We start from the raw sequence: 19,607 nt of genomic DNA on the forward strand, positions 1-19,607 counted from the left end.
GAACACAGTGATCAGGGAATGGAATTCCCCACCTGGGACATAATGTGATTCTGTTAGGGGATGAGTAACAAATCCTCTAGGGCTACAGCAGATGGTATAAAAGACAATTGAATTAAAAGTTGACAATTCATTTTGGCAGATGTCTGGGGCAGATAGATGCCCCCAAAGGAATATGGTTTTCTACAGAAGCGTTCTCCAAAGAATACAAGAAATGGCACTGAGGTCCCAAGTATCTCCTACACTTACATGACAATTCCCTTGCTCAGTCCCCCATCATGGATGGCTGGGAAACTGGCTGTAGTGGAGGAGATGGCTCTGCAGAGCTGAGTGGCTGATGGCTGAGTGGGATCCCACTGCACTTGGTATCATGGGGAACTTCTCAAATTAGATCAATTACAGCCTGTTTGACCATGGCTTTTTCTCTGTGAGTAAGGGTCTACATTACATGAAGAATGTGGGACTCTTGCCAGAGCATCTGCTTTCCAGCCAGGAGTGCAGGTGCTTTTATTTGCTTAAAGGTACACAACGCTAAAACGTCTTAATCACCAAGCATGTTTTGGTTTCCAGTTTTAAGTTATTGGCAGTTGCTAATTAAAGTAATCTTTTGCCTCATCAATGTTAATGAGCTTTGGCACTGTGCTACCAAATGTGGTTGTAAAAATCCTGCTTCTGCAGGTAGTTATTTCTCAATCAGGGGCCTCTCTGTCTTCCTTTGCTGCACCCTGAAGTCATGTCCTTTGGGGCTATGAGTCATTGCAGTTAGTCACATGGTTAAACTCCCACTTCAGTATAATTCAACTACAGTTTAAATTTGAGTGGCTTAACCATGGCAGGGTGTTCCCATTGTCCTGTTAAGTTTCTGCCTTTGGACCTTGGAGCACAAAACTGAGAGGTCAACATTGGTGCTTACCCATTAACTAGCTTTAGTTTCACATACTGGGTTTGGCAGAGAGATAGAGATATCACATAAAATGAAGAAAACCCACTGCAATTCACCACTTCGCTAGGAAGGGACAGAAGAATTATTTGAACACCTAAAAAGTAACCAAACTGTTGTCAAATGTGTTTGGTCTACAGTAGTAACTTCATCCAGAGAAATACCTTGTGTTCTTTCCCAAGCTCTGCATTAACGTTGACAAACAGCTTATGATGCACTGCTGATACATCCATCCATGGGCTGAGAGAAGGGGCTGGGGCTAGCTGCAGGTCCTGCAGGGCTCCACTGCTTCCTGCCTATGCAGCAGACAATGCTACCCCGCTGGAAAGCCTCAAACTACAAAAGCTGTATGCGGTTGGCTACTGCTTGCTTTTGTTTTTTTGTCTTTACCCAGCCCTCTCCACCACCCCACCCCTCCACCTGCCCACCCCCCATGGTTAGAAGTTCCCGATTCTCTGCTGCTTCTGAAGCATTTCAGCAGTCTGCCTCTAAACTGCAGTGGTCCCATGCTCAAGGGGCTGATCTGTTCCTTTCTCTATTCATTATCTTATCATCATGCATCTGCTTATGTCACACTCCAGGAAACTGCTCCATGACTCTGATGATGACTTCACAGAATATCCTCATCTAAAAGATATGTGCTGTCTCTGTAGCCTAAACACTGACCCATTCTTACATCATAATTTCACTGTGAACTTGCAGTTGCTTCAGAATTGCCACCTGGTTTGCTTATTTTGGGATGCCTTTGCAGTTTGATATCTCTAACCTAATTCTGAGATTCACAGATGACAAGATTAAAGAGATTAGTTCAGCATTCTAGAGATAGTAATTTAGATCTGCTTGCCCAGCAAACCTGTGACATGTGACCATGGCACTGTGTTTATCTTCCTAGTATCAACCAGATTTCACTGGGGAAATATTGTTTGACTGCAGGTAATGAGCAAACTTAATGAAAATTTATGTTTCTTTTCAGATGATAAAGAATTTCCAAAATAGATGCAGTCAGCCTGGTTCAATATTTTTTGGTAAAGATATAAAAGAAATTAAGTTCCCACCATTACTGCTGCCAAACACAAGAATTAAAAGAAAATGTTCATTTTCACCTAGTCTATAACTCCATCTGAAATGCATTTGTATTCCAGAAATATAACACAGTTGGATTTTTGAAAATTATTTAAAGTTGCATATTTAACAGTTTTTGAAAAAGGATAAGAACAGACACAGGAACTAACAGCAAATGATGATTGTAGATGTACAAGAACAGCTGGAGTAGCTATGAATTACAGGAACATACTCATGTTCACCTGCAAAATTAATACGGCAGACAAGCATCCAGAGCTGGTTTTTGCTGCTCCTCTGACACCACCAGGAAGAGACTGAGTTTCATCACCAGAAGATTTAGCTCACAAGATACACTTTCAACTGTACACAGTATAAGGTAAATCAAGCATAACTAGTCAAGCATTTTGCTGTTTTAACAGTGTTTGGAACTAATGGACTTCTTTCAATTTCCTCGTAAATGGCAGCCTGGTGTCACAGGATGTGGGTGCCTTAATTTTATCTCCACTTTGCAGAGCACTGGTCTGTACTTAGCAAACCAGCTCTCAGCTTGCATCGTAAGCAAGCGCCTTCCCATTCCCATGGCAAGGCTGCCTGTCAACCCACAAATGAGTAAACTTCCTCAGCTGAGGTAAGGTAGCAATAGTAGCAATGTACAAAAATATTAACACTTCAGCCTACATCACTTTAAAAACTTTTGCAAAACTAAACTACCAGAAAGTTTAGTTGCTCTAATGCATCACCTTTCACTTTTAGCATGCTTCTTTAGTTACAAAGCACCACAAAAAGCAGCCTCTCCATGACATAAGCCTCAGGGTACATCACAGAATGAAACAATTATCTAAGAAATAAGATTGACTGTAGTTTATCTTCCATGAGCATTACACTGTATACAGAAGATCCAGTGACTGTCCTAGATTAGGATGATCTGAGGTGCCCAGTAAACACATCCAAAATACTTTCTCCTTTTCTAGCTCTGTCATTGCTATTTCAGGTATTCTTTAATTACTGAAGGTTCACTGAACTAAAGTCCAAAGAGCCAGCTTTAAAAACATAATTACTGTAGCACACTGACTACCTCCACAATAGAAACTGATGCTTAGGGAGTTGGTTTCTATTCTTACTGCAAGTTCACACTCATAAGTCCTTCACAAGAACTTTTGGGTGAATTCCACATCATTCTGCTCTGAAGGTTACTTCCTGAAAACAACTTCTACAAGCCTTATGCATAGCTCTTTCCTAAAAGAAAATCTAGCATCAAGACAAAAAAGAGGCAATGGGTCACACCTCTTCCCCACTGCTCACAGTAGCAAACACCCTGTGCTGTTAAACTGCTGTGACCCCTTTCCCGCACCACTAACAGACTGTAGCCAACTCTGGTTTCTAACACTGCTTTACACCTTCAGGCAGTGAACAGGAATCTCTCTGGGGCCAACTGCATGAAAACTTTGTGAAAAGGCACTTTTAGTCTTCTGTTTCATTGCTCCTGTTAGTTTTTAACAATATAGCAGACCCACCGAGTTATTCACAGCTTTTCTCATATGCTAGAATCGTTATTTTATTACCATTTATGTTATTTCCTGAACTAATTTCTTCATTTTGGTAATAATTACTTTGAATTTTACATATGGCAGTTGATAATATCTTTAGTTAGCATCACTCCAGATGGATTTAGAGCTTCAGAAGAAAACCTCTAGTATCTAAACACACACTCATAAGACAGCTTTTATTTTTCTCCCTGGCTTTACAGCTCCTTCTCCTTTTAGGCTCAGGCACACACTTGCACAGTGTGTTAACACAATTTCCTTACAGGTTCTAATATTTCAGTTAATTTCTTTTATATTTTCTTTCAGTTCATTCTAAAATGCTTTATCCTAGAGCCAACTTCCAAACACCACTTGTCCCAGAGAACACTAGTGCTTATATTCTTCAGAAATAGCACTGGGGATTTCAGGGGAGATGTAACTTTTACTGTTTAAAATATACCTAGAAGATGCCATATTTCTTTGCAAGACATTGCATTTATGTAACATCCTCACATCTCTCACTTTCTAATACCAATTGCACACAGATTTGTATCAGGCTAACTCAAAATACCTAGTTATAAGATAGGAGCTCTTCATGGTAAGTCTCTACCAACATCTTAAACTGTGCAAGTTCTTTGGTCAGGTATAGTGGAAGCTTAATGTGTGAATTAACTTTGCTTCTTTGCATGCCCATTTTCCAGTCTAACTTAGTAGTATTTGTAGTGAGACTCTATGAATTCGTGCCTTGTCCTCACAAAGAAAAACTTGATTACTGTGCAATTCCAAAGTACTGAGAACAGAGAAGGATTTTTCAGGCCAATTTTAAAACTGACAGATGTAAAAACAAATTACTGCATCTGCACATTGTTACCTGTGGCTTTCTTAAAGTAGAATATATTCTCTGTAAAAAAGTATCACAACATGACATTAAACTAAGTCCCTATTTACTTTAAAAAGTGGTGACTCACTGCAACAAGAGCAATGCAATCACTGGAAAAACTATATAATGCCTAACAGGTTTGGACACACTAAGATCAGAGGCATCCAAGTAGCCTCAGATTTCACCCTTACGCATTGATAGAAATGGATGACTATCTCTATACCAGCACACCTGTAAACATTTCCAAGCTGACAGGTCCAGATTAAGCATACAGATACCAAAGGGGAAGCACATCCATCTGCCATACTCTGGTTGCTACATGAAGGAAGCCTAAATCTGCAGGAGGTAAGGGAGCAATAACATGTGCCAGGATGTTTCCCAGTACGGTCAGAGGGCCAAGGCTGTGCGGGACAGCTTAGAGCATATTACTACCTGCAGAAGAGATCCAGTCAAAGATGTTTACACCTGGGCATTTCACATCTTCCTTATAATTTTATTTTTTTTTTTATTACATAGCTTGCATTATGAAGCTTTAAAGAAAGATTTCTATTAAAGCAGTTTCTTTTATTTAAATATTATAAAAACCCACAATCAAACAAATAATTCTTTCTGTTTAACAGAATTGCAAAAGTTAAGAACAGTAAAAAAAAAAAAAATCAGTTGATTTCAATGAAATTGCCCTGATATAAAAATCATAAATGCCATAGAAAATAAGAGTTCATACTGTGGATTAAATGTATATTCATATAAAGAAATACAGACAGTTCATTCTGACAGATTACTAGTCTGCTGGCAGTACAAAGTGCTACGGACTTGGATGTGACCTTGAAATTCCTGTGGCATTGGGTTTTACAGAAGATGTACAACCCTTGCATCTCCAGAGAATCCTTTGACTCCCCCAGATCTAGAGTATCTGTACTGTATGATGTTTAAAGCTCATGGTTGGTGGTTTTTTTTTTCATTGTAGCATGCAGACAACTCCTGTCTAAATTGAGAAACTCTAAGGAAACTTTTCTACTTCCTCTGTTTTCCTTATAGCAAGGCTTCACCTATGGAAAATGCATGAGCTGGTCTAGTGCTCACAAATTTGATCATTATATTAATAAATACATCAAAAGCAATATTAAAAACATGCAACAGTAAGATTTTAAACATTGGATAGTTAACTAATATTAAATCTAATTATTTTTAGCAAAGAATCATCAAAGAACTAAAATCCAGAAAGGATTTTGAATATTGTAACGACAGCAGGCATATGAAAAGCAAGTGTACCACAAAGATAATGAGCAGAGAGACCAAGCTAGGATCTATTTGCAGTCAAACTGGTTTCTTCTCCAGCAACTGCATTGTGAAGCTTCTAAATGGAATCTGCAGACAAGAAACCAACATCCAACACTTCAAATGCTCAGCATCACACACTGTCAGTCATTCCCAGCATTCTTCATTATGAGTTAAATCTCCTGTCTCACTATGAGAAGAAGTAATGGGGATTTGGTTTTGAGTTTGTTTTTTAGCTAAAAGCTTTGAATCACTTTTTGTTCTGAAATGTGGCATTACAATGAATTTCATGACAGATCATTTCCCTAATGATCACATTTCCTGGAGTGAGTTTTCTCATCTGCCTCTATGACTGCATCAGCACTGCAACCGCACGCACTCTGCAACACCTTCTAGCTCCAGCGAAAATGCTATTATATGTGCACAGATTGAAACAGGACTCAAAGAGATATATCACTCTGACCTGAGACATAGACTGGGAGTCTGCAACACAAGCACAGCTGAACTGTTTTGACTTTGCATTTCTTTTACAAGGAAAGTACATTGTAACTTTCACAGAAATCTGCCTCATTAAGGTCTATTGTTGTAGTCCTGATCATGTTAATTTTCATTTGCATTTGCCTCCTGCAGTACCACAGTATATAGAGATCATAAAATTAAATGCAGCTGCTAAATGTACTGACCCCTGATGCAAAATTACTAGTGCATTATTGTTATTTCCCTGCTCTTGATTTACTCATGCTCATACTCCAGAACATCTGAAAGGTGCTACCCTATGATCTGCTCCAGCTGCCCAAGCAACCTTTTTATTTCTGCTTCAATCTGATCCCCCGCCTGGATATAGGCAGAAATTTTCTTTTGAACCTGACAGAAATCTTCTCCCAGAAAGAGCGGTTAATACCTTCGTGTCTTCCTCCACTAACCTTTGCTGAACATCAGATTAAGTTCTTATGTCCACCCATTGGTAGGGTGACAAGTACATTACACAGAAGGTTAACACAGGATTTCTGCAACTAGCTGAGGTGATATACAGGCCTCCTACCACTTTGCTGACTGACTAACAGGATTCGCTAAATGAATGGTTTATTGTTCACAATAATCAATGTTACATTCTCCTCATGTTGCGTTGCTCAGTATTGACTTTCGGCTTGAGTTTGCTACAAATTATTATTTCCTTTATGAAATAAGTCACAACAAACCAACTTAAAAGTCTGAATTCAAAAATGCTCCGTCTTCATTTCTCCTCTTTTTTTTTTTTTCCTTTTTACTCTGCAAAAGTTCCACAGTATTTTTCATGCCTAACAGCTTTTCTTTTAGAAATCAGCTCTCTGGATCTGTTTCCATTTACCCTGGGAATAACGACTTTTCTTTACTAAAGTGTTTTGAGCTCTGTTACAACAAGATATTTATGAAAGTGCATTGAACTCCATTTACGAAGCAGAAATATTTTATATTAGCTGTATAAGGTGACAATTTGCTATGATGAACATGTGTCCCAAGGCTCTTTTCTTTTGCATTTCCTTTAAGCACTAGTGTTTAGCAGCACTTACTAAATAATCACACGGTCTGATTTGCACAAATACATACTTTTCCCTGTAATGACACAAATATTTTGCAAGGTAATGTTCCATGAACAAAAAACGTTCCATGGTTGTTTTAAGGAAATTACATTTCTTTGTTTCACCAAGATGTATTTTCTCAGGCAAAACTCATATTTTCTCAGGCAAAACAGCATAGTTTGAAAGCTGCTACAGGTAAGAATTTTCTGAAGGGACACTACAATCATTTCAATAGTGCAGTTCTAAGACATAAATGAGATGCCTTCCTGACTGGAAAAATTATATATTTTCCTTACTAGATATTACTTCATAATATGCTTACTCCCCAGAGAAGGGAGACATTCTCAGCCACTTCTTTGAGACAGAATTCCTCCCCTCCCCTTTAAGAATTGCCTTTAGTCTTTGTTATAAATGGAAGAATGATAGTATTCGGCCTACACTTCCTGGAAACTCAGCCTGGGCCCATGTATCTGCTTTTATCAAAATATCCGTCAAAGGTCAGGCAATTTTCCACACTCATCTAGAGACAAAGATGCTACCTATCTTGATGAATCAGTGCAAGAGTGTTAATGCTTCTCCCTCAAAATAAGTCAGATATAATCACTAAGAAAATGAAGGACATTATTTCCATGACTATAAGAATTACAGTCTTATCCTATTCCACAGCTTCTTCCACTGTGGGCCTTCATTCCAGCTCTTCCCTGGCTTTGGAGTTGGTTACAGGAGACAAGGGACCAAACAGCAAACCAGTCAGTAGTGAGCTAGGCTCTGCACTCGTTCTGTCTGCTGTCAAAAAGTATGAGGTCTATTAGAGAGCACAAAGCACCAAATGCTAGTTTGAAAAAATAAAAAATAAGAAAGGCTTTCTTCATGCTACCACTGAAGAAATGCTGGAGATATTAGGTTTTCATCCTTTTAAATCCATTTTCTCTTAAACCAGTTTCACTGTCCTTCATCTGATGTTCTGGGGTAGCAATAGGTGTACCATCACATCCTGACTCCCTGTCCCACAGCACTGGTCTTCCCCCATTTGGCTCCATATCTGATCAACATTTCTTTCTGAATGTTAACTCTTATAACTACTAGAAAATTTCACTAAAGATGCCAACTGCATCCACTAACACCATAAAGATCTGACAACAACTGTAAATTAGAAGACTTATCATTCTATCAACAATTGCAGTGCTTTTCAAAGACTAAAAAAAAGATCTTCAGTGATTTTTTAAAAAGGATGTGGGGTTCTGTACCTGTTTCCTGTTACCTGTGGTTGCTCACTGCCACAATGACAAGCTGACATAACAGACAGAGCTCAGATTTTACAAAAAGACAAGTTATTATTAAGAACAGATATAGAAAAACATCCTTAAATAGTTATTACACAATACATCAGCTTCATTCAAGACTCTACTCACAGACGTACCTTATCATCAACTACTGTAATAACAAACACAGCTATTCCAAACCCTTAGCATTTCACAACAAAATCCTTTCAGTCAAACCTGCAGCCATCTAGAAACCAAGTTCTTACAACCCTGAACCACAACCCAGCAAATTAATCACAACCAATTAAAAAGAAAAAAATAAATCTGTAGAGTTCAATAAATATTTCAAAAAATATTCTATACTGTAACATGGATCCAGGTCACACTTGAATTAATTGCAAACAATTCCCACAGTTTGTGTCTAAACAGTTCATCTGATATTCAGGAAACATGATGTCATCCTATGCAACCCTGAAGATAAGTTCCATATTTCTTTCTCCTTGCTTTTTTTCAAGAGAAATTTTCCCTCAGTCTAAATAAATCTGTTAGGTCAACTACAGGTCAAAATCAATTTATTGTTGTTATTACTACTTATGAGCACTTAGATATTAGCATGCTGAAAGCAACATAAAAATTCTCTGAAGAGAATGTGGTCCCTCTCATATACAGATGTTGTTCAAGTTAGCTCATCTCCTGTGGACAGACTATCTGCTACAATACTTAAAAATCAGAGGGGTGAGATTATGTGCTCTCCCATGCAAGAGTGAATGTGTGTGTGTGTGTTTGTAACACATTATCTGCACATTCTGTTGTTTGTTTATGGTATTTCACTCACTGCTGAGAAAATGTAATATGTTAATGAAAGGATTAAACAGCTGGAGAAAATAATAATTGCAAACAAATATAGTACTTTTGTACGTGACCTGATCTTTTATTGTTTCTTTATATTGAGAGAGGAGCTTTGGACTACTCTTTTACCTGCAGCAGTTACAGTTTTAAGAGTTGTCTTCCAAAAATATGCGCATTAGTTGTTGTCACGTAAAGAAGTTATAACAGTGCAATGCGAGACCTGCAATACATGGACCAATGTAGGAGAGTTCATTTTGGATCCAGGAAATAATTTATTCAGTTTTATGCTGCTTTGAATGAGATGTTGCATGTCCCTTTCTCAGAAAAGTAAATAAATAGCACAGGAGATTATACAAGCTCTTTGGCTGGGCACATAAGCTACTGCTACTTTTTCCCTTATGTGTCTTTCCTCTTGCCTCTATACCATTCCTTTTTAAGAAATACCTACACATAGCTCCTGCCTGACTTTCCAAGCCTTTAGTATTCATAACTTCATAAAAAATTTCAGCAGCTGCACCCTCCTATTATTCACACCACCTCAGTGATGAGCACAGGAAGGCCTTCTGAAAATCTGATCATTTCCTTCTATGAAAAAACAGTTCTCAAATGATTTGGAGCTTACAGGCAAATCTAGGGATGTCTCCTCCAAACAGCTTTCTCAGGGCAGCTCACAGGGAAACAGAACTTTGAGTCTGAATATCTCCAATATGTAAAAAAATAATAAAAGTGGACTTTATTTTCCTGTTCTAATATAAAGCCAAAGAAAATTCAAAACACTCTAAAAAGACCACAAAGATAAAATAAATCTTGTAAGACACTTGAAAGCCTTTTCAGACTTTCCACTGACGTCACCACTGAGGTGAGACTTGGGTGATCAGCAATTCTGTTGCAAAGAGAAACAGAGAGCATAAACTGCCAAGAGAGCAGCCGAAAATGCCACATCTGACATGCTCTGTGTTATTAAAATGTCTTCATTGCTCAATTAAGAGAGGTTTTTTAGAAGCTGTGGTTTGCAGACAATCCTTCCCTTGCCATTTAAGGCATGCTCCTGCAATGACAACACACTTGCTGACATCTCTGGAGCAGAATCACTTCCACACTGCAAATGGCTCTCTCCCCAACAGTGACACATAACCTTAAACCAGCTACTGTGTCATACACTTTCCCGTTTATTCAGGGTGGTGAGAAAAAAAAAAAAAAGACCCTTTAACCTAGGATTAATCACAGAATTAAAAAAAAAAAAAAAGCATTTTTATTAGGTTTTGGAATAATCTAATCCTCAAATCTCAGAATTTTTGTGGAATCTTTTCTCCTGAACTATTCTGTGATTTCTAGAGAACTTAATACATCCTGTGTTGATTCAAAAGGCATATGTAGGCAAGATTTCCATAAACAGTATGCCTCTATAAATCTTACTACATATTGAAACTTTTCTATTTTCTCACTTAAAAACCCTCATGGCCAAACTGGCCAATCTTTAGAAAAGTATAAAGTACTAAATTCAGGAGGCCAAACATCACTGGATTTTATGAAAGTTTCACCTGTAAGTATTATGAAAACTTGAAGTATCATGAAACCTTGAAGTATCACAAAACCTTGATCCATTAATATCAAGGATAAATAACTCTTTACAGATCTCACATTCATCTCTTTGAAATGCCTCCCTTGCATTCAGCACCATTCCACTATAAACCTTCTAAACTGTTGTAAATTGACACTGTGTTAAGATGTTATTATTCCTGACGTTTCTTAAGAGTAAGAAGATGCACTGGGTGGCTCTCAGAAACATTTGTTTGTTAGTCATTTTCTTAACAGACTAGGACAGCAAAATCAGAAGTGCTGCTAAGTTATAGTAAAGCATATTTCTTACCACTGTTTCACATCTTCCCCTCAAACCCCAACCACATTTCATACTTCAGACTAACAAATTAGACTGCAGGTGTGTGGAGGATGTAGAAAAGTCTTTCAGTTCTGTTGAGACAACACAGTTGAGTACAGAAGCATTAATGAAACTGCAAACAAGGCCAAGTCTTTTTGTGCACTTATTGGGCAGTCTCAGGTATCATAAAGGTTAAACTTCCACTCATACACAGATGCATGGCAAAGGCATGCACATTCACACATATTATTTGGGGATGAGGCAACTTATATATCGCTTTCAAGAGACTTAGCGCAATAGTCTCTCACTGTCATCAGGGACCAAATAAAAAAATATACATAATTTTAAATATATATGCTTCATTATAATTTATTTTTTTCCAAGAAAGAGTGATATGAATAAAGAAATCCTTCACACTCTATCCAAAACTCATTAAAACCAAAAGATTTCTTTAAGGTGAAGATTTATGTGATACTGCATTCATTATAGACAGTGCAAGTCTATCTCAAGATTAAATAAATTGCTGCAGTAGCAACATTGATCATCTTTCCTTCGCTTATGGCAGTACATAATTTTAAATCATACGCTGACAGAGTCATCTTGGCCCATATTTCTCCAGAACTGTTGGTCAATGTTTATAAATGCTATCACTAAGGTGCCTAAACTACCCAATTTACTATACAGGCTCACTATTATATTTACACCCTCAAGTGTGGAGGGTGTAAATATAAGTGTGCTTTGTAACATGAAGCTTTTCGCAGCTATATTCCATTAAGCACACCTTCTCATCTCATCCACATACAGTGGAAGCCAAAAGCTGGCAGTCCTGTTCTTGTGTCTCACAAGGACTCAACCAACTTCAGTTATTTCATGCTACGTTGGTTTAAATGGAGACTACATTTGACATGATCATGTTTTATAGAATTTCAGATTTGCTGAAGTTAAGCACAGTATGGGTTGTTCCTACTTAGCACTAAAGTATCAGCTCCCCATTGACAACACCCGTGCTTTAGCACTGAGAACAAGGTAGAAATTTAAGTCACTTGTTTCATAGTTTTATTTTCTTTGCTCAGCTACACTATTTACACTATACACTTTAATGCACAACCAGTTCCTTCAGATTAACTTGTAGCAGTTTACAGGTTGCAAAAGACAAGCATCCCTCAGAATACTTAAAGAATTATGATTCTACATTTTGGAACAAGGTAAACATTACTACCTTCAACTTAACAAATGATGAAACTAGGTCTGGAGAAATGAAAATGACTTAACACGTCACACCATGGGTTTCTGAGACAGGCTAGACTGCAGCTGACATCTGTGTCTTAGATCTTATTCTAGAAGCTTGACTATGCTCTACATTTATCTTATGCTTTTTTCCACTTACATGTCTTAACTCACAAGCATCCAGAAACAGTTCAGAGATTAATACTATCTTAAATATTCTAGTCACAGCTTCTGCAGTATATATGATAACCTGGAAAGGCTTTACTAGCCATATATTTTTGTACCACCTCAGATGAGGCTCTCTATTGTACTGTATTTCCCCAAGTGTAAAATCTTTCAGTTCATATAGGACATAGATGCTTCATTTAATGAACTACTATTTCCTTATATGATATACAGAAAGCTTCATTGTATGGCTTCATTTTTCTATTAGACAGCTAGTTTGATTATTTCTCTCTTTGTCAGGAAAAGAATGTATTTCAAAAGGAAATTAAAAATATTGCTCCACGGAGTCCACATTTTTGCAACAACAAAAAATGTCATTCACACACAACAAAAGATACCTCTAGAGCTCTGTGCAGGGCAGTGGGATTATGAATGAAGAATAGACAGATTGTAAGAGAAGTCTTTGAAATCAGAAAATAGAAAGATAAGCTTGCAGGCTAGCCGAGAAGGCACTGGCACAGAGGGAATAACTGGAAGAAAAGTACTGCAACGTAGTGGTATAAAAGAAAAGAAGTGGATTCTGTTAGCTATACAACACTATGGATAATATAAGCTGGCACTGAAATGCTCACAGCTAGTTTCTAAAACCCTGGCACTATAGCCCCCAAACTGCTTTACTTGGAAGGGAAAGCAGCCTGGAAATAGAAAAAGTGCAGTAACAGTTACTGAAACACCAGTAGAACAAGATCTGTTTACAAGTGTATGGATAGCCTGGAAATGCATCAGGAGACACAGTACAATAGTCTGAGAGAATCACAGCACAAAAATCTGAGTAAAGTTGCAGGGGAAAAAAACAGCTACCACAACTGAATGTTATTTTAATCTTGATATTTACAGGAGGAAGTCAGACTTTTACCACTTTAAAACTTATTACCATCTTTTGCACAGAAGTGCTTCAGAGCCTAACCTGAGCTTTGAAGAGAGCAAGTTATTCCCCCCAAAATGTATTGGCTGTTCTGCACTTCATAGCTCGCCTGAAAGAAACAACTGCTTCATTTCTAGTTATATACAATTAAAGATGATTAAATGTGAACACTGGACATCCCCACAAAATGCAGAAAGCAGCAAAGGTCTGGTACAATCACTGCCTCCCAGAGAGTGCTGGCAGTCAGAGCCCTAGCAGCCAGCTCAAAGGGCATATCTGTCCCAGGCAGGTCACAGACATCCATTCTAGCCCTATCTAAGCTGTTACATTCCTGTAACACATGTTGTTGCTAGGGCTTGAAAGGAGTTCACTCACAGCCATGAAAAGCTGAATTCATGCTAGCAGGCCTTGCCCAGCACGTGGCACTTTCCTGTGATGCTTCTCACTCCTCTGCTGTCTCGGGTGCCATCTCTGCAGCCACCCCTGCGCCACGGTTCCCCTGTGGTGCTCACCTCAGGGCTGGCAGCACCAGAGGAACAGCCATACAGAAGGGGAATGACAGAAGGGCAAGACTCAGGGCAAGTCTGTGCTACAAAACACAGGGCAATGCAGAGGCAACCACGCTAAACTCTGAGCAAGGTAGTTAAATGAGTATGAAGAGAAGTCAAGTCACAACAGCAGACACTTCATTGTGGGCTAAGTTGCCCTGCCTTCATGGTTGGTGAGATGTATGCTTATGAATATTAACTCTTAAAACTGGATCAGGAATGTAAACAGAGGACAGAACATTTTCATGGCCTGCTGCTCTCCTTTCCTTACTCCCAGCATGGTACCGTATATACCACAACATAGCTGCACAGCAAAAGAAAGCAGGATAATTTTTATGCGATATATACAATACATTCACAATTTCAGTCTGGAGACTGCCTACTTGTTTAATGCATACACACTCCCAGGGAGGTGGGCAGCTCTGCAGATAGGTCACTGGAGTCAGAAAAAGAGAGCTTGATTCCTAATACTGGGAACATTTTGAAGTCTCTTCATCCTGTTTCCTTCCCCCCATTTCCTTCTGCCTTATCTCATTATATATGCAATGTTTCTAATCCACTCACTGTCAATTTCTTCTTCAGCACCTAAATATATAAATGTAAATTCACCAAATTAAAACTGAAACTAAAGGAAGCGGTTCCAACATACCATGCCACTGAGAGCTGGACTTTCTTTAGTACTTGTCTCTGCATGGCAGTTTTGGAGCTTTAAGTCTGTCATTATACTGATGTGAGTGAATACAGAATGACTAGCAAATATCTCTTCCATACTGTGTAAAAAAGACTCATCAGACAGAATCAACATCTCTTGCCTTATCTGCAGTTATAACCTGCATACCACATCACCAATCCAGCTACCTGCTTGCAATGTCTGTGCAGGTCTAGGTGAACAGGTAAACAAGATTATGTTCAGTTTAAATCAGTAGCTAATTCTAGTCCAGAAACCATGTAGCTATGCGAGTGTGCTGCTGTGCTCTGATTAATGTGTGTCTTGCTGGTGGCTTAGGCACAACATCATAATGAAACTAAATGGCTTCCACCTTAGAAGTGACTTGCATCTGGCCAGCCCAGGAAATGAGCAGGACTGCCTGCACCTCTGTGCATACACAAATTCTCTCAGTTGATTTTGAATAAAGTATTGGTACTGTGCAAGATGTGAAAAGCGGGCAATTTTTATTAAGAAGTCCCTGAGTGCAGGATTCTGAGGTATTTTTTTCAGAAAGCCTCAAATGCACTAAAAAAAAAGAAAATAAAAATGACAGTTGTAATCAGAACCTGCAGTGTGGCCATCATAAGAAGAAATCAGAGGCAGTGCTCTTAAGCCTTCACTTCACTTTCATCTACCTTAATACCTATCCTCCTGCCAGATCAATTCCCCTAGTGCTAGTTTTGGCTGCGACAACATTAATTTTCTTCACAGTAGCTGGTATGGCGCTAAGTTTTGGATTTCACTGAAAATAGTGTTGATAACACAGAATCATGCTCAGCATATGTAGCTGGGGAAAGGAGGAAGGGGAGGGAGCATTTGGAGTTATGGTATTTTCTCTTCCCAAGTAAAACATGATGGAGCCCTGTTCTCCCGGAGACAGATGAACACCTGCCTGCCAATGGGAAGTAGTGAGTGAATGTCTTGTTTTGGTTGTGCTTCGCTAACTAAACTGTCTTTATCTCAACCAATGTGTTTTCTCATTTTTATTCTTCTGATTCTCTCCCCATCCCACTGTGGAGGGAGTGAGTGAGTGGCTGTGTGGTCCTTAGTTGCCAGTGAGGTTAAAACACAACAGTCCTTTTTTGGCACCCAACATGGGGTTCAAAGGGTTTGAGGTAATAATAGATTTGATTGGAATATGCTGGATCAAATTCATAGCTGTTATTGCTGTTTAGGTATTATTGGACAGGCTCCTGTGCTTGCTATGGAGCTTATTTGCCTCACACTGCCCCAGCCAAAACCAGCACAGTGTGCCTGCTGAAGCTTGGTACTTTTAACTTGGAAAATAAAAAAAGCCACACCCAGAACTATCAAACAATTATTTAGTTTCCTGAAATAAAGGAAGTGGCTCAGAAGTGGGTGAAAACTTTTGAAAGCTGTCAAATTGCTATTTCTGTGGAGAGTGGGGGAGGAAGATGAATTAATGATCTAATGGAAAAAAATAGTGTTTGTCCTGCAAGCATTACTCTTTCTTTTTTCTTAAATGGAGGCAAGAAGGTTTTAATGAGTTCAGGTGTTGTTGGTTTTTTTTCTGGGGGGTAGGCAGGGTGTTGGGTTGGTTTTCTTTCGTGTTGGGTTGGGGTTTTTTTTAATTGGGTTCTTTAGAGGTGTTTTTTTTTCATTTGGGTTGTTTGGGGGTTTGTTGGATTGTTTTTATAGACAAGCATAGATGTATTGTATCACGTATGTCGGGATAAGTTTTTTAATTGGGAGATAGGCTCAGATATTAGAAAGCCTTCTGTTATCAATCTTACACTTAAGATTTTAAGAAGTGCACATTTGACAACTGAAGATTTATTAAAGCTAGCTATTCCATGTACGTAGAGATGAAAGACTTAACAAACAGTACACAAAACACTGATGAATTTAATGGGATGTCTCAGCAATGCAAATATTTAGAAGGACAGACTGAACTCCAAATTTCGTATTTACTGGTACCATATATAGGTATGTATAGGTACATCCACAAAAAATGTTACTTGTGTATTTCTTACCAGGATAATCAGCTGGACACATGCCTTTTACTTGGGGGATTTACGTAGTGACCAGGCCTTTGTGCAGGCTCTAGATATTCCTAACTTTTCTGTTGTTGCTTAAATTTAGTTTGATGCTGTGAAAAGTGGTTTGGTGATTACAGGAAATCAGAGATGTTTTATACGATGTCTGTGCATGTGGTAGATGCCAGACACTCTTAAATTTTCTCCTGCTAGGTCCTCAAAATCGTTAGGTACAATAGCCTGTTGAAGAATAATAATAACAGTAATAATTAAAGTCCCAAAGCTTACCCAACACTTACTAACGAGCACCTGAAAATTGTTCTTGCCATAAAACCACAGCACCTTTTCCAAATGCTGCTCCACAATTAACAAACCCCTCCCTAGAAGACAAGTAACCTATAGCTATGAGGCAGAGTAATCTACACTGTAAAGATGAAATATAAAGGTTCTGGCACCCTGACAGGAGAAACAATGTCTGTGCCAACTACATGGTGAAAACAAGGCTGTGAAATTGAGTACTTGATACTACAGTGTGAGGCAGTTTATTGCTTTAACCATACTAGACAAGAGTTAAAATGTTGTTTCTTTGAGGCTCTTCAGTTTAGTAAAAGCATATAGAGAGGAACTGGCTAAGGCTAAACCACTGTGTGTGGACAGAGAAAATAACTATCACTTGAAATAAAATACTGCTACCCCTCTGTCTTTCGGCCCTTTCTGTTAGCTAACACATCAACTGACTGTGGAGATGGCTGAGAGAGCAGACAGTAACCTGCCCTTTCTGGAGAAAAGGGAGCAGTGGGAAGTCTCAGAAAGACTGACAAAATGGAAAGTAGGACGGCAGATTAAAAAAAGAAAGAAAAAAATTAAAAAAAAAATGGGGACAGGAAAAGCAAGAGATTTTGTTCTTTTCCTCTACAGTACAGCATTCACTTGTTTTCTTACAGTATCCAACAGCTACCAATCAGATTTATTCAGTGCTGCCTCTCTTCAGAGACTTTAAGGACAAAAGAACTAATGCTTGTGCTTCAAATGTTCTTCTTAGCTGGTTATCAACTAAAGACAGATCATTTTCTTGCTTACATCAGTATAAACCTGGAGTTACTATAGTGACATGATGATAGAAGCACTCATAAATTCAATTTATGTAAAAAAAGGTTTCAGCCCTGCATATAATCTGCTGCCATTTCAGAATATATGTTTCAAGCCACTTTTTAGGGTGAATATTACTTTAGAGAAAAGCTTTTGTGTCTGCCTCAACTATCCCAAATTAAATTCACTATCAAAACCGATGGAAGGTACATATACATAGAATGCTGCATGTTCTAAAAAAAAGATTTTCTTAAACATAGATCCATTTTTGTCTTTATATAAAGTGTCACCTCAAAATTAATTGCTTTTCTTGCTACTCACATTATCTGTTACACCTAACATGTTTTGCAAGATCAACCTCTTGAGCTCTTTCTCTCAGAAAATTAAGAGTGACAAACTCACCTGCAGTGAGGTAATTGAGCAGACAATTAAAAACTTTGAAGGCTCTTTAAGAAGTGTTTTTTATAAAATAAAATAATTAATTTTGAAAAAATAATTAAAAAAACAATTATAGAGATTAACCTACAATGTTTAGATTTTTCTTACTAACCCCACTGCACTAAATATCAAAATTTGAGGAACTGTAACCAGATTCTGAGATCAGGGAGTGGCTAAAATGGAAGGGAAGATTTTCTTCTTAAGGATTTAAACACTGAAAACAAAGTACTGCATCGTGAGGTCAAACCAAACATGAAGACTGTATTGAACAGGTTCATAAGTGATCTATATGTATTCTTTTTCAAATACAACTACAAATCTTTTTTCTTTCTGAATGGTTCGTATAGCTCTCGTGTATGACCTTGCGGAAGACATTTTAGCCTTGTACATTATGCGTCAATCTTCTGAGTTCTGACACCATTGCATACAATTGCATTCTAGTTTCTGAAAAAAATTGTTATTTCTCCACTTTGCAAAGCTTTCATTTGTTTTACCTCTACAGAGAACATTCAGAGATCAAAAGGTGAGAAAGAAATATTAATTTCTACCTACCTTTGACAAAAGCATCCTGTCTCAGAAATGCAAGACCAAATGCTAAGAGTTTAAGCCACAAAAACATGGTTATTCCTGGAAATCAGGCGTATCCTTATGAAACAGCATGTGTGTTTCTCTGGAAAGCAAAATAAGTGTTATCTGTCTGCAAAAGAATTTCTCTGCAAAACTTGAACCAAAAAGGAGAATAACTAGGCACCTACATTGCACTGCCTGCTTATCTGTGAAGGAGTTGCTTCCTCTGTTACCCCGAACTAACCACTCACAAACTCACTATGCAGTTTAGTGATGTCAGAGACAATTACTTCTTCAAAAAAAAAAATTCTTTTAGTTCCAGGAAGTCAAGAGGGTTTTTCTCAAGTTGCTGCAGTAATGCTCAGCTTCCTTAATTCAAACAAAACAGGTTTTTTTCAGCTATTTCTTTCTACTGAGCAGCTAAACAAGATTTGGCAAAGATCTGGATTAAACAAAACCATTCTTTGTATTCACTTTTTTATTAAACATGTTCACTGAGCACCTATGTTTTGGAAGCTAACTAACGTTCTATGTTATGGATGCTTCTTAAGATTTTGGTTGAGAGAAAGAGAAACCCAAACCTTCAGTCAACAAAACCCTTATACTAGCAACAAGGCCTTCATAAAAAGATGCATCATCGAGTGAAGTGACTGCTGATTCAATGAAAACCCTCTAAACGTGGGATTTATTTCTGAATCTTTCTGCAAGGATGC

General features: G+C 38.1%; 1 protein-coding gene across 1 annotated transcript in view; it reads right to left on the reverse strand.

Annotated features, from left to right (window-relative positions):
* The window catches only part of PTPRC (protein tyrosine phosphatase receptor type C), a 60,649-nt gene extending 41,362 nt beyond the window's left edge, over nucleotides 1-19,287 (reverse strand). Inside the window, exons 1-2 of the mRNA XM_057429004.1 lie at nucleotides 19,083-19,287; nucleotides 18,880-18,997 (exon numbers count right to left, since the gene is read on the reverse strand). Coding sequence (XP_057284987.1) covers nucleotides 18,880-18,946 — 67 coding nt within the window. The 5' untranslated portion in view covers nucleotides 18,947-18,997; nucleotides 19,083-19,287. The remainder of the gene's footprint in view (nucleotides 1-18,879; nucleotides 18,998-19,082) is intronic.
* Between the last annotated feature and the right edge of the window lie 320 nt (nucleotides 19,288-19,607).

Source organism: Pezoporus wallicus, unplaced genomic scaffold (assembly GCF_028554395.1).
Source record: "Pezoporus wallicus isolate ANWC-B61680 ecotype Strahan unplaced genomic scaffold, APGP_CSIRO_Pwel_v1 contig_593, whole genome shotgun sequence".
In the NCBI taxonomy this organism is placed as follows: Eukaryota; Metazoa; Chordata; class Aves; order Psittaciformes; family Psittacidae; genus Pezoporus; species Pezoporus wallicus.